This window comes from Anabas testudineus, chromosome 17, assembly GCF_900324465.2.
Source record: "Anabas testudineus chromosome 17, fAnaTes1.2, whole genome shotgun sequence".
NCBI classification, from domain to species: domain Eukaryota; kingdom Metazoa; phylum Chordata; class Actinopteri; order Anabantiformes; family Anabantidae; genus Anabas; species Anabas testudineus.
The window spans coordinates 12,775,697-12,791,021 of NC_046626.1; the positions used below are offsets into that span (position 1 = coordinate 12,775,697).

Here is a 15,325-nt window from a genome sequence, read left to right on the forward strand (position 1 = left end):
TGTAATCTTGATGATCTGTTAAACCCTTTAAGTTTTTTAAGTTTGTTTGCCATTTACATCCCAGTTCAGAATGGATTAAACAAACCAGGTACAGTTTGCTAAAGTGTGACCTTTCAATGTGCTGCTTAGCTGTTGCCACACTTTTCCCATGGTTTTACCCACTACAATTACAAATAAAGTTTTGTGTCTTTTTTGATAATGAGTTCATATTGTCTAACCTACTTTTAAGCACAGTTCAAGCCCGGGGGTCATTTACTGTAACTGTACAGAAGATGAAATGTTCACTTAATGTTTTAGCCAGCAGAGGACACTAGCAACACAAAACATTTGAACCTGCACCAAAGTGACGTGGCTTTATTTGCCTATCAAAGTCAATTTTATTAGCTTAAAGGTGGATTTGTAATTGTGAAAGACCAAAGTGGACCAGCAATGCTGCTTTTTATAAATCTGATTTCTTTTTTTTTTCCCCTCTCTGTTCATGTGCACACATACAACACACACACACACACACACGCACACACACATCCATTATCTCATTTGTGAAGTGCAGTAAAAGGGAATTTTACCTCTCTACAGGCCTGGACAGGTTGCTCTAATGGTGCTGAAAGGGAATAAAATTGCAGAGCCTAGGCAAAGAGGGAGGAAAGGTGTAATGGGTTAGACCCTCCCTCCCGCACCCTCACTGCTGTCCCTCTGCAGGTGGTGAAAGTGAAGAATTCCCGGGGAGGGCAGGAAGGAAGCAAAGGCCCAGGTGTGGCGACTGCGGAGGGCTCAGAGCCCATCTTACTCTGTTATTTAGTGCAGAGTGGCCTCAAAATAAAAGAAGCTGGGGCAAGTCCAGAAACCCAAGCAACATTATTAGAGTACTGAGGAGCCTGTCAGCAGAGACAGTATTTCACAGGTAATAACAGTGTATGTGAGCAAGAGAAAACTATGCAGGCCTAACTTAATACTGCAACAATTCCCCATCAAGCTTGATTTATAATCTTACTATTTACTTTAACTTAATTATGTAATTTTGTAGTTGATCTACTAAAATGAAGAAAGCAAGAGAATTATTTCCAAAAGCATGATGGAAACTGCTCCTGGCAAACATTTCCTTCTGTACCTGAGCAAGAAACTAGATTAACCCTTTTATATCTGGTATGGCTGCCTCTGCCAACTTTGCAATAAACTTCACCGATTTAAACCTGCCCATTCTAGCAGACTGAAACTAATCAAGTCTCATTTCATAGACAATGTGGAGGAGAAAGGGGCCTGTTTATTGGGTCACAGAGCTCATTCTCATTCCTCGAGCATCCCAGCTCTGCAGAATTTTTTACAGACTCTCAATTAGAGAGACAAGGCTCATCTCTTTCCTCTGAGGTTAAATCAAGGTTGGAGAACAAAAATAGAAAGTCCATTCTGGGATAGCAGAACAATTTGAGGGCTTTTCAACAAATGCTGACACCCCATTCGTATTAGGCGATGTGATCGTTATGGTCAGGTCAAGCATTAACTGATGTTTATTATTAATTAATCAATTCAAACTCATATTTTGCTCCAAATTGTGCGGAAACTCATGGTAATTTTGTGAATTTGTGTTTACATTATAGATTAAATGAAGCCTGGACAACTAGAGGTGCACAACCTTCAACATACATGAGATTTTACATAAAACTTCTGTGCAAATGTTTTTTTGCAAAATGGAGACATGCAACAGCTTTTTACATGGACAGTGATAATTCTATCCTTTGTCTCCATTTCAGCATTCAAAACCACATACTAAAACCACAAACCAACCTCACTTATAAAATAAATGGAGCATTGTAGAGCTTTCATCTGCAAGGGGTATTTCCTTCTTCGACAACTGTAATTTTGTCTTTGTTTACAATGAGTAATGGTAAATCAGTGTCAGTGAGGGAATGAAACATGGCTGTGCAACAATAAATTACTTGCATTGTCTGTTTCATCTGTATTGAAATCATCTGACACTGTTGGTATGGATCAAAACACTCAAGGAAAAATATGATGAGCTAAGCACAAGTGCGAAAGTGTTTAAATACGAAACATGTACAAATTAAAATCACGCTTTCCTCAAACTACGAGGCTCCGCGACAGAGTGCATGAATTAATGCGTGTAAAAAGAAAATCCTAATGTTTTGCATATGTGAGAAAATGTACATAATTGTGTAAATACATGTGGAGTAGGAAGTGATAGTGAGGGGGGTGGTGGTTCGGTGCCCAAAGTGAGCAGCTCCAGTCGCAGCCCACTTCAGAGCACTGTGCAATCTGTCAGACTGAGTGCTGAGAGCTCCCCTCTTTCCATCCTCCACTTTGCTCAGGCCTAATTACAACCTTGGACTGCCTTAGGAGCCAAACCTCCAGAAATGGGGACCGTTACAGTTCCATGGGCAGACCACTCCGAAAAAATAAATAAATTAAGTTATTCAACCGTGGAATTAGATAAAAGGTGGCCTTTGCCCTTTTGGTTCCTTTTTGTTCAACCCATTCAAACCACATCTAATAATCACATAGTTGTCGGAGCTCTGTATGGGCAGAGCGAAAGAAAAGGGAATAGACTATGAAATCAATCATAAAGGAGATCTTTGTCCAATTCGTCTGTGATGAGAGTGTGCTTGAAAAGCGCTCAGACAGGGGCGATTATACAAGAGACAGTCATGAGACTGGGAGAAAAAAAGAATAATAGTGACCGAACCAGACTTGTCATGTGATCTGCGGCAGTCTCATTCCTAAACAGTGCCACCCCTTCTCTTTTACTCCTGCACACCTCCATGCAGTATGTACCCACGCGCTCTTTTTCTCTCTCTACACACACACACACATACGTGGACCCCCACTGTCATCCCAAATTCCAAAGAAGAATGGGGAAAGAGCTGGTTGGTGTTTAAGACTAAGGGTCATGCACACATATACATGCACATTTTTTTCTCCTAGGCTAACCCAGGCGTGTTCTGGAGACCTCCAGCTGATTAAACTATGCTTTTCAATCTGTGAGCTTTGGCCCTTGCAGCAGATTCTTGTGCTTTTCCCTGTCACTGCAGTAACACCATCCGCCGAACCCAGACAAACTCACACTAGCAGAGCCGACTGGTTGGGAAGCTGCCAAAAGAAATATTTCTTATTATTACAACAGCACATCAGTTAGATTGAAATGAAAAGGTAATTATCTTAAATAATGATCTTGACTGGTGCTCTATTGGTTTGTTTTTGCACTGGCTCAATTCAGGCAAAACCATTAATTTCTTTACATCAAATTTATTGAAAAGGTCAAGAGCTGCAGGCTCTAGAATTATAATTGGTGGTGAACTGGCCCTTAATAGTAATTTACTGTTATTATGCTACAGTGACTGAAATTTATGAATATATAAATATACATATATTCAGAAGAACAACCTGGTTTTAAAACCCATACAGGCCACTCACATAGTTTGAAGCGAGTGTTTCTAACTTGTCTAAAACATGGGAAAAAATGCCCTGGATGTAGATTTGACCAGCACTTGCGTTTGGCCGTGCAGCTTTTGACAGCAGGTTATGTTAAACACATGTACAGTAATATCCTGTGTGCAAAAGCAAATTCTTCACACTCCCTCTTTATTGAGTGGCTGCTCTGCGGGACGACATTCCTTCAGTACATTACACCATGTAATGTACGCTCTCCTCCGCTATGCTGAATATGCACAGGTGGCTGAGAGACCCTCTTTCCAAAGCGCTATGCGAGCAGAGGAGATGTAGGAAAATCAGCAGACTTCTTTTTTTCTTTTTTTTTTCAGCATATGAAACAAATGTTTGACATTCCACTGAGCACTGCTCTGCTGTAGGCCTGTCTGTTAACAGGCAGCAGTACGCCAGGGCTTGTTGGCAACCGATTTGACATTGGCCTCCATAAAATTTGAAAAGCAAAGAGAAACTGTACACCTCGCCGCTCCTGCTGTTATTCTTTCGAGGTATTTTGGACATTTCGGTGCTGATGTATTACCTTTCTCGTCTGTAATCAATTCATTGTGGATCTAAAAACGGATCAGATGTAATTGCTGAGGAATTTTCTCACATGTGTAGCACATGCTTTGTAGCACTGACAAATGGCCGGAACATGACCAACTATGTCACACGTCCCAACAGCAAGTTCAGAGACCACTGCTTTACTGAATGTGTGTGGAACAGGTCACATTGAATCTTATTAATAGGTCATATTAATTATATATTTGGCATGTTATGGACCAAATGGCTAACAATTCACTTTGGGTGTTTACTACAGAGTCATATTAATTGGATCTCCTTATAACTATGTATCATCTGCATGAACAGTTTATTATATTTCACTTATATACAAAGTGCAAGGTCATGTACATAATGAAAGAAGTAATAAAAGCACTTACAGGTTTCAAATTTAACTTATACATTTGTATATAAACTGCTTTTTTAATAATCTAGATGGCCATGGTGAAATTGCCAGTGTTAATAACGCACGCTACTGAGTTGTTTCATCAGTAAAAATGTTGTATAATGTATAATTAGTATAATGTGCAGAGCAAATTAGGCACAATGGTATCAAACACTGTGAATGTTCCCTGTATGTCACATTCCACTGTTGTGGGGCTTCTCTGTTTTAGCTTACACTGAATCAAAAGCTGAAATACTCTCATCGTGCATGGTTTGGTCCCAGCTTGTGTGGTTTGATGCATTGGTCATGTGCAGCTGCATCTTTGGTCTCACACACGCACTAATGTGAACAGTTGTATAAAAAAAAGCAACATACACTAATATGAACAGAACATACACACACCAGGTTAGAAACTTTGCATGTTCCTGCAGACGAGGCCACTGGAGCCTCTTCACTTTACTACAACTGTTCCTGAATCATTAAATTCTTTCAATCACTCTGTTGGCGCCCCCTATGAATGAAACCGCGCATAGCAGACAAACCTACTTCTTAAAATTACACTTGATACACATTTTAACATTTATGGAAATATTTTTCTTGGGTAGCATTAATGTAACCTTGAGTTTGTTTTTGTTAGGGTTATAATCACCATGCTGAAGTACATAGTACGGTAAATATATGCTGCCCAGTCATTTTTCTTAAATGTATTGAATCCAAAATGAATCCTGAATTTAATCCTGCTACAATGCAGAATAATATTTAGTATTTCTACTATGTTGCTCTGATGGTTTGCAAAGAAATAACGGAGTCAGGGCAACTCCATCAGAAGACCACAAACTATCCGGGGGTGTGACTTCAGTCAACTGGGGTCTATATATTGGGATGTTTTGGCCGGTGGCTTTATGTGAATGAGAGAGAAGCTGCCCAGTGAAAAGTCAACGCGGTGCGCGCTTCCTCACTTTGACACCAGCTGCCCTCTCACGCCACCATGGAGACGTGTCTTCGCGCACTTTGCATGACTTTTGTCCTGGCCTCGTTCAGCCCAAGGTCAGGTGCGATCAGTCCGGTTATCAGATGCGAGCCATGCGATGTTGGAGCGCGCCTTTTGTGTAAACCTTTACCCAAGGACTGCACGGAGAAGGTCCGCGAACCGGGCTGCGGCTGCTGCATGACTTGCGCGCTGAGCTTTGGGCAGCCGTGCGGCGTGTACACCGGGAGATGCGGCTCCGGACTCACTTGTCAGCATCAGCCTGGTGAGACGAAACCTCTGCAGGCTCTGCTGGAGGGACGGGGGATTTGTGCAAACGCCACTAACAAGAGACTAACCGTCAGACCAACTCCTCCAGTCAATGAACTACCAGGTAAATCCTGTCAGTACGCGCTATTGGATTCGTCCGTGCGCGTTTTTGACAACTGGTAATTGTTGTATTACTGGTTAATAACGTTTTGTAGTTTAACTTTTAATCACAAAGATAGTATTGTACTGGGAATCTGAGGTGTAGTCACATCACTTTTCATGCAATCTGGGAAAATGTGTAAAGAAGTCAATAAATACCACAGTTTCCTTGACATCACACCGTAGCAATGTAAATGATTCATTACATTTCCTTTATTTAAAGACAGAAGAGGTGAATGAGACAGGCTGAAGCTTTGAAGCTTTTTGTTTGACGTTGTGCAAAAGAGTCAAAATAGCCACCATCCCAGAAAATGCCTCTGAGAAATGGAAAATGTTAATGTGTTTTAATTTCATTCAATATCTGAACTGGAACATTACATATCCTAATGCACAGTTTTGTTTTTGTTTGTTTGTTTTTTATGTGAATAAACACATGTTGCTCTCAAACTTCAGCAGAGAACATTGAAACTCAGTATGAAGAGAGGAATTCCACTGGCTCAGGCCTTCAGACCTTGTACAGCACCCACAGACCCTCGGGACCCCTGAGACCACCACTTCACCTGTTGTTCCCCTCCGCCAAATCCGAGGTCCTGGGACGGGATCAGAAGAAGAAAACCCAGAGCTTTAAAATGGAGGATCTCCCGGGACCACTCATCACAGACCAGCAAAACTTCTCTCTAGAGACCAAACAGGAGCCCGAGTATGTAAGTACCACAACCAATGTTTTTGTGTCTTCAATGCACACTGGAGGAATGTTTTCCTCCTCTCCCACTGTGTTTTGGTGTTTTTTCTCCCCCTGCGGGTGATGAAATGTTTTGGGTAGCGATGCTGACAGTTGGCAGGCATCGTGAGCAGGAGAACGGCATGGCAGTGAGCGGGTGCGATGGCCCTGCGGCTGACCTAGGTCAGGCGGTTGTTTGGCCACAAGGCGTCCGCGTGCCGGGTGTACTGAGAGCCAGCGAATGATGGATTGGCCTATGTGAGTGCCTGTTGGGAAGCCCAGCTGCTATTTTGATCTTCTCTTTGGACAGAGAAGTGAGCACACACTAGTAATGGGCTTTGACTGGCTGCTTTGATTAGTGACTGGAGTATTTGGATTTGAGGAGAAGCCTTTTTTGGCTTCATCTTTGAGCTCTTTGAATTCACTTTATCCCCTATCCTTTGTGTAAAGTGTAAGAGTTGTAAGCAGCTTTGGCAAACTCTTAAGCCCCTTCAAGTCAGCCAGATGAATTCATTTCTCATCCGTCACCTCTTTCATATTGCAGCCACCATTGTTTAGGTATTACAGCAGGGCAGTGTGTGTGATGCAGCGTGAGCCGGCTTTGTTCACATCTTTGTTTACAAAACGTTAAATTATGCTGCTGAACGAAATACCTCGCGCTAACGGCGTCAGGTACAAATGCTTTAAAAGGTGGAGCTGTAAGAAAAGTACAGTAACTTGTTATGTGTTCCCTCATCTGTAGGGTCCCTGTCGGAGAGAGATTGAGAGCATTCTCAGCAGCCTCAAGATTACACATACTCTCAACCCCAGAGGTTTCCGCATACCAAACTGTGACAAGAAAGGCTTCTATAAGAAAAAACAGGTAAAAAAAAAAAAAGACACAGTTGCAGGACTATCATTAAATACTAACAGTATGATAATTATATATTTATGTATACATTCAGTTTAATTAGAGACTACTCACACATTAAATATCTACTTGATAAAAACGTTCAACTTGTTTACTTGTTGAAAGGCTGAAACAAGAAAACCTACACTTCCTTTTTCTACAGGCTACATTAGTAAAGTTGGAGTTGAAGTCTAGTGACTCAAACTTTAGGTCTCCTGCAGCCCAATTACAGATTTGTAACTGTCCTCCTGTATTCATTGGTAGTTATTAGAGCCTCATCATCGCACCACCACACCAGTGAGGTAGACCCTAGCCGCTGGGTCTGGAGACAGGAATCACAGGGGCCAAACCCCAGTGGGGTTGACGGCTGGGACGATGGCCGTTTAACGGGAACCCTCCCAGGGAGACAGACGTCAAGGTGGCCACCGGCACCCAATGTGCTCGCCCCATAATTGCTGGACTTGCATGCACAGAAATAGAGCTGCAGCCATCCCCGCACTCACATGGTTCACCCACGATCGGGTTGTAATAAATGAGTGGTTGTGACGCATTCATATGGATGCAGTTAGGGCTCCCGCGCTACTGCAGCACCAGCTTTTCTTATTACACAGCGGTCCCTCCTGCTTAATGGAAGTGTTCTCTTGGACCTGCAATCATCTCATGACCAGCCTCACAATGCCAGGCCCGTTGTCTTTGTTTATGTAGAATGGGCCGACCTGGTGCGCTGCGCCCTCAGGTGCTGATTTTACATCGGCCAGTTTAATTTTGGATGATTTTAAGCAAAAACATCCCTTTTTACAGTATTAATAACAGTAAATGTCGGTAGAGAAATGACCCACCCAGAGTTGAATTTGATTACAGTTTTAGATTTTCATATTAAACATTTTGCAATACTTCCAGCTGAAATTTTAAACCTCTTATGACACATTTTTCTCTGCAAAATGCAGCAATAAGAAGCAAAGTAACTCTTTCTATAGTTTTTATGGTACAGTGGTGTGAGAGCAAGAGAGTTCTACTTAAACTCACATTAGACTTAGTCAAACCCAGCTGAAATATTGAACTAAACACGGATGTGTTCCCTCCTGATCAGCTGCAACTCCACTGTGAAGAAGCAGCAGCACAGTTGCTTGAGCCCTTGAAATGAATGGCTGCATGTTTTACTAGAGTGGAGGTTGACCTTTAGTAAAATTGGCAGTAAAATAACAGCCCTTGGGAAGCTCCACAGACTCTGTAAGTCATTTGTAGTAGGCTACCCATAATTTGGAGCTGTGGGGTATAATCAGCAACAGATGATTCGTACTGGCCACCAGCTTCTGAAAATAGATCTTGGTTCTCAGTTGTTCGCAAACGGGACTAAGCAAATATTTTACCAGGTTTCTGTTTACCTTTAAGGTCTCTATATGTGTGTGTAACAGGAGGTAGACCATAAAAGCAGCTCAAAATACCGGAGTGTGTTGGATAACCAAGGCTGCGTTGACTCAGCACAGTCTAACCATTAATGCCTCTTAACTATTGCTGTTCTACTTCATTGAGTAAAGTGGCTTGTTACCCATAATGCTGCATATTCAACGTGGTTTGCACATTTAGCTACTTCTACACCTCAATTTCTCTTCCGTCCTTTCACCTTGTCCCTCCCTTCACTTCCAGTGCCGTCCGTCCAAAGGCAGAAAACGAGGCTTCTGTTGGTGTGTGGACAAATACGGGCAGCCTTTGCCAGCTTTTGATGGGAAGGAGCGAGGAGACGCCCAGTATTATAACTCTGAGAGCCAATAGGAGCAGAGCAGGATGGAGGGAAGGAGGGTGGGAGTGAGAGCAAGAAGAATTGTAAACAAATGGAGACACTGAGGATATTGGGAAAGAGGTCAAGAGATGGTTCAGCCGATATATGGATGTTTGGTATTTCTATCTGTTGCCTGTGGGACCTTTTTTCTGAGGCAGAGCCAGGGGAACAGAGGAAGAGTACGAGGAGGAAAAAGCCTCTCTGTTGCAGATACAGTCTGTACTTTCCTGCAATGGATGGATCCTTTTATAAGCAGTTTTTCTCTGCCACAACCTTGGACAGCTTATGGGAGGAGGATACACTTAAAAGACTTTATCTCAGATTCTAAATGACACAGATTCTTGTATTTGTCCCCAACATGGATAAGAGTGCTTTTCATTTACGCACAATTAACTGGCATTGCACATGTATATATATGACGTATGAAGTGTAATCGCAATTTTTATGTTTATGATTTGTTTTAAATGGCATATGTGGTCTTGACATCCATAAAATGCATGTATGTATGAATACAGTATGTCCCTCAGAGTAAGCATGCAGTGCCTTACTTTGAATTTTTATTTGATGTATTCCTTTTTGCTTCCTGCTCCTCAGGGAGTTAGACAGGACTGTGCAGCTCAAACACTACAGTGCATATAAAATTTTCATGCTGGATCTCAAGCTACATAAGCAAAGAGGTCAAATCTGTGTTATATGTACACTGTGGTTGTTACCGTCTGTTGACACTTTGCATAAGCTGAATTTTTGGGATAAAGGCCACAAACCATTATCTCTGGTCACTGTCTATCCAGTGATAATTTTCTTTACTTGCCTTGCAAATAAGCTGTTTGCATGTACAATGCAACCCTCAAAGGTCTATTTTTACTTAATAAAGGCAATATAAATGTATCTAGGTGCTGTATTGTATTTTTATTTTTGGAATATGGATGAAAAACACTTTAAAACATGACCATCACTAAAATGATGAAACAGCGTTTTATTTGGATCCACATACACATAATTAGAAGACTATATACATTTTTTCAATAGCAGCATTCCTGGCAGAGAGTATACACAGCACAACAAATCATATATACATGAGTTAATTATAATAAATACTAGAATAGATGATAAAATAAGTCAAAAAACGACCACAATGACGCTCTAGATACATAAAAGGTAAGAAGGGTGTAGCTGAGAAGAGCCCTCAGCTGCCTCTGCTAAACCTGTGGACCTGCAGAGACTAGTAGAGGTAGACAAATGCAGAACAACCCACTACCAAACCTCACAGTGGCTTGGATGAGTCCTGATATGTTTGTGCTTGGCTGCTGTGCACATACTTGTGGCACTTAAAGCATTTCCCCCCACCATCACCCACTGAGGAAACGCCAATGGAGATACACTCAGACAACGTCAACATGTTGAATGAATGAGCGGCCGTGTTGTTTTGTAAAATGCACAGGTCCAGTTATGAATTAATAATAAAAAAAAAAAATAATAAAACGTCCAGAAGACTCTGAAACGGGCTTGGCATAGCTGCGGACTTGTGGTTTTGAGAAATGGAGTTATTTAGTGAGAAACACAAATGTATACAGTGTTGCCCTACTTACAATTAACAGAAAAAAAAACTGGCAAACATATAAAAAAATCTAAAAAAATGACAAATGGTTGATGAAAGAATATACAGATAAGAATAAATAAGCCTTGATACATACACCATGTAAATAAAACGGAAGGATATCTTCCCATTTGAAATAAGAATATTAGATTTTGTTCATGCTTGCTTGTGTTGTGTGTCTGTGTTTGTGTGTGCATCTGTGTGAATATAAGTGTGTTTATGGGTGACAACAGCGTCCATTCCTCAGTAAGCGACTTCTTGATGACACTCGGAGTCACCAAGCAGGTCCTGGGATCCTGGGATCTTCTTTCCATTCCAGGAAGAGACACACCAGCAGCGAGCAGGCGGTCCAACCAGAGATGACTCACACTGAGAGAGAAGAAGAGATTGGGCCCCAAATAAATAAATCGCCCAGCAGCTGAGGAGGGATCTTTATCGACAGGTGAGGTGAATTATTTTATTTGAAATGCTAAAGTACTCACCTGCTTGGCCTTGTAGAAGCCGTGCTTGTCGCAGTTGGGGAGGTAGAACGTCGTGAACTTCTCACCTAGTTTCTGCTGAGTGCTTGTTATCATGTCCAGTGCCGCATGCAGTTCAATGTGACAGGGACCCTGTGTACACACAAAACAGATAAGCAGCACGAACTACAAACTTAACACTTTAGAACATTGAAAAAATAAAACAGTCCTCAAAACTAAGTGCTCCCTCTTCTGGAAGGACGGTATATTTCTTTGAATCATCTTCATGAGTTAAGAGTTTTTCCTCACCTGTTGTACCAGTTTGTTTCGAATAGCGTTGAGCTTGGCCTTGATGCTTTCTTGACCCTCAGCTGCGTCTTGATGGTCAAAAGGAAAGTTGAGACCCAAGAGATGGTGCAAGGAGCCGTGGTCAGCGATTCCATCAGTTTCTTCTGTACAAGTAAAATAACATGTCTGAGAATACTGTGATATTTAAAATCCTATTAGGACATATGAAAAAAAAAGGGTTAATAGTTACCGTGGCCTAGGTCTTCAGCACAAACTCCCTGTCCTCTTGTCAGAGCGTGGAGAGGTCTGGCCTCACCGGGCCTCGGTATACAGCGGAGCCCCTCGCCACAGTGGGCCGTGTGAACCCCACAGGACGCGCCTACCTCGAGGGCACAGGCCATGCAGCAGCCACATCCAGGCTCCCTCAGCACCTGCTTACAGTCTGCAGGGATGGCGGGACAGCTGTTCAGTTTCTCCTGCGTACAGGGGACGCAGCGGATAGGCTCCGGCCCCACCACTGGGGACGACCTCACCACACCTAAGACCGCCAGACACACCGCTGCCACAAACGTCAGCTTCTCATATGAACCAGGCATTTCCAGTATTCAGAGAAGTATTCTTCTTTTTGTTCTTGTGTTTTCAAAGTGCTCTTTATGACTGGAGTTTTCTTTCTAGAGATGTCGCTGCACCAGCAATATTTATATGGAGTTCTGGCCTCCAGAGAAGTTAATGATTGACACTGAGACCACAGATATAAAATATTTTTGACAAAGCTGCTGTAAACGGTGGATGACCCTGCTTGACGTAGGTAGAGCCAGGTTCACAAGGTCTGTTGTCAATATTGACTTTGGAACATAAAGTGATTGTACATCAAAACAACCCTGTTTTTGGGCCACAAATTTACTGATGTTTGTCTTTATCTTCGAGGTTATGGACACAATCACACAAATACTGATTTTTGAAGAAACACACTGACTAGTGAATAACATTCACAATAGAGAGATGCTGGATAATCCTCAGTTAATCTCAGATGTGGGTTAATAACCAGCGATTACAAAAAAATACTCTGTCATTGTTGTTGTCAAACAGTTTGTGAAGTAATGCTGACAAATTGTGTTTTGACACTAAAACCCTTTAGTCTCTTTGGTGAAGGTTCTTCTTATCAGACAGACAGATAAACAAGATCATTCCCCTTTAGCATTGCATAACCCTAACATTATGGAATATGCTGCTGGAAACATAACATGTTTGTCTGAAGACAGACAGTAGTAACTGGTTGTTTCCTTGGTGTAGTATTTGTCATAACTGTCTATAGCAAATGCCAGAGACCTCAACTTACTCTTTGTGCGATCGACACACCAACACCTCCCATGATATTGTAGGTTTTTATTTAGGGAAAAAAAATCAGGTTTGTTTCAACACCTCTGATATACAAAGCTACCCTCTCTCTCAAAATGTAATGCTGTGTTCTGTAACTAAAGAGAAATCTGCCAAAATTTAATATTAATTTATATTAATGTCTAATACACAAGTTAAATTTACATAATATGCACTAATATTTTGTGTACACCATTTCTTCACATTACATTATTTTAAGTAAAAAAAGATCTAGATACTAAAGTATCTGATTAACATGCATGTAGAAATATTTGATTTTATGTCTAAAAAGATAAAACAGGAGATGTGCAAGACATTTTCTAAGATAGTTCTCAGTTAATACAGAGACATTACACTTCACTCAAAATATTAAAATGTGGTATTTTGCCACGTTTAATGAAAAGTAGTAATTTCAATAAAACGCAGTAAAGTCGGACTGTCAACATACCAAGTTCTAAAGCTTCCAGTAAAGATGACCTCTTCCCTATAGCACTGTCAAAGTTAAATACACAACTGACCACATGTGTGACTGTGCTAGCAGACAGAGCATTCAAATCAAACAACACCGGCTTAGAAAAAGGTAAATGGGTTCAAGCTGAATGAAATAAATTGATTTATTACACATACAAGTGACGACAAAAAAAAAACATATGGGACAAGTGTTTTCCATGTGCAGGAAACGGTGACAGCATGGGCTTAGCCGGCAGCACTAACCTTTAATACATGTACGTTAGTCATGACAAGTTTGTTCTACATTCTGTATTCACAAGCAAGGTCATTGTTTGATGTGCCCACCGTGTTCACCTCGTGATACGTTGGGGATGATGAGCGAGTGTTACTGTGTTACTCAACCACCAGTTGATGTGTTGTTGCCTCTTCCACGTTGACCATCAGGTCCTCCAGCCACCGAGGAAATAGCTCCTGTTTAGAAATTGATCATACTGGTGAAAAATAACTATATTAAAAAATAAAAACAAAAAACTAGGTCATGAATGAACACTCACAACCACCGACTTCTTCTTGCGTCTTTCCTTCTTTGTCTTCTTCTTCACTGGAGGCTGAAGTGGTTTGTAGTGTCTGATTTTAGGGCTCTTAAAACGACAGTTACACCTTCTTTGTTCAGCATGTGTTGTCAATTTTATTTTTAACAGAAACTGTGCAAAGCCACCAACCTTTCCTCTCAATTTCCCACCCCTGCACCACTTCTGTTCCAACCTTGGCGCCCTGGGTGACGCAGCATCATCACTTAAATCCAGTGTATATGGGTCTGAATCTGGTGCAGTGAAATGTGTCATTTCCTTCCAGTGATTGATGGTAGATTGCATTTGAGGGAAACGCTCTTGGCTCAGGGAACGAGATATTTTCCTGAATATGAAAGCACCATCTTCTTCATCGCTCTCGTCTTCTGTCATCATCTCCTCTGTCTCCAGAACTGCTCGACTTTGAAAATCCTCTTGTTCTACTGTCTGGTTTTCTTCTTCCTGCTCTGACTCTTCCTGGATGGGCTCCAGGGGTGGCCTCTGTTCCATCGTTTACATTCAAGTTATTTTTAAATACAGCAGAAAGCCAATTTAATTATGATGATGATGAAGAAGAAGCATCTACTTTTAAAACTGCAGTAAAATACAGGGGAACCTACCATTTGCTGCTGAAGATCCATTTAGCTGCACACCTGAGACTTCCCAACAGTTCTGCTGTTTTAGGTTTTCATTAGCTGATCATTCAGATCAGGTGTGGACACTTAACTACAGGGGTGCAGGTCACATGACAAGTGTTTATTTGGTATAATACTGATAAATGAATGTCATTTAACTAGAAGTATAACTAGTGTTTAATTCACAGTCAGTTTACAGCAGGTCATCTAAAGATGCAAAAACATGAATTCTTCCACTAAGAGGCCAATAATAAATACACAGTACATTAGTGTTTAAATTCCTCTAGAAAGCTGCTCATAAACTGCTCACTTATAAGCAAAAAAACTGTCTCCGAACCTTGTCTCTATTTTTCTTTCCAGGCATTAATCATAGAAATACAGATCTATAAAATTATTTGCAAATCACAAATAACCTCAGTTGTTTTCTTGATTGATGCAATCTATCCTAATGTAAATGTAATGTCAACCTGATTTACTCGTGCTGACCTTTATTTTGGCCCTGATGACACCAGTGGGTGTGCTGTTTGTGAACCACCGTAAACCTTGGATTCCCTCTGTTGCCTAATGTTGACTTCAGTTTGGATTCAGGGCACCTGACCACGTTAAGCTTTTTTTTAAAAGTATTAACACATTTTGAATATTTCAGTCTAGCAATGCTTTGCAAATCACGGCCAGAAGTAACTCGCAGAATTTGTTGTATTTCATTCCAAAGCAAAATAATTTCAATACCGAACATATTGAGAAAGCCAGACAGTTGTTGACATAACTGTTACAGAGTGAA

General features: G+C 41.2%; 2 protein-coding genes across 3 annotated transcripts; one reads left to right on the forward strand and one right to left on the reverse strand.

The window, feature by feature from the left end:
* The first annotated feature begins 5,323 nt into the window (after positions 1 to 5,323).
* LOC113172115 (insulin-like growth factor-binding protein 3) lies at positions 5,324 to 9,990 on the forward strand. 2 transcript variants are annotated; one of them, XM_026374941.1, is made up of 4 exons: positions 5,324 to 5,745; positions 6,234 to 6,484; positions 7,244 to 7,363; positions 9,038 to 9,990. In XM_026374941.1, the coding sequence occupies exons 1-4, from the start codon at positions 5,373 to 5,375 to the stop codon at positions 9,161 to 9,163; spliced, it is 870 nt and encodes a 289-aa protein (XP_026230726.1). In that variant the 5' UTR covers positions 5,324 to 5,372; the 3' UTR covers positions 9,164 to 9,990. The 2 variants fall into 2 exon arrangements, with proteins under 2 accessions (XP_026230726.1, XP_026230727.1); XM_026374942.1 differs by lacking the exon at positions 9,038 to 9,990 and adding an exon at positions 7,655 to 7,735.
* Positions 9,991 to 10,131: 141 nt separating this feature from the next.
* On the reverse strand, positions 10,132 to 12,173 carry LOC113171399 (insulin-like growth factor-binding protein 1). The gene is made up of 4 exons (XM_026373728.1): positions 11,764 to 12,173; positions 11,535 to 11,677; positions 11,250 to 11,378; positions 10,132 to 11,136 (listed from the first exon to the last, which is right to left on the reverse strand). Exons 1-4 carry the CDS (start codon positions 12,107 to 12,109, stop codon positions 11,011 to 11,013), a joined length of 744 nt encoding a protein of 247 aa, XP_026229513.1. The 5' UTR covers positions 12,110 to 12,173; the 3' UTR covers positions 10,132 to 11,010.
* Between the last annotated feature and the right edge of the window lie 3,152 nt (positions 12,174 to 15,325).

What these genes read in the sequence shown, in the direction of transcription:
- LOC113172115 (XM_026374941.1), top strand. Translation starts at nt 5,373, where the DNA reads ATGGAGACGTGTCTTCGCGCACTTTGCATGACTTTTGTCCTGGCCTCG. An exon ending in CCAAACAGGAGCCCGAGTAT is followed by an intron (nt 6,485 to 7,243) that starts GTAAGTACCACA and finishes CCTCATCTGTAG; the next exon opens with GGTCCCTGTCGGAGAGAGAT. An exon ending in GCTTCTATAAGAAAAAACAG is followed by an intron (nt 7,364 to 9,037) that starts GTAAAAAAAAAA and finishes CTTCACTTCCAG; the next exon opens with TGCCGTCCGTCCAAAGGCAG.
- LOC113171399 (XM_026373728.1), bottom strand. Translation starts at nt 12,109, where the DNA reads ATGCCTGGTTCATATGAGAAGCTGACGTTTGTGGCAGCGGTGTGTCTG. An exon ending in TGCTGAAGACCTAGGCCACG is followed by an intron (nt 11,678 to 11,763) that starts GTAACTATTAAC and finishes TTACTTGTACAG; the next exon opens with AAGAAACTGATGGAATCGCT. An exon ending in GCTTCTACAAGGCCAAGCAG is followed by an intron (nt 11,137 to 11,249) that starts GTGAGTACTTTA and finishes CTTCTCTCTCAG; the next exon opens with TGTGAGTCATCTCTGGTTGG.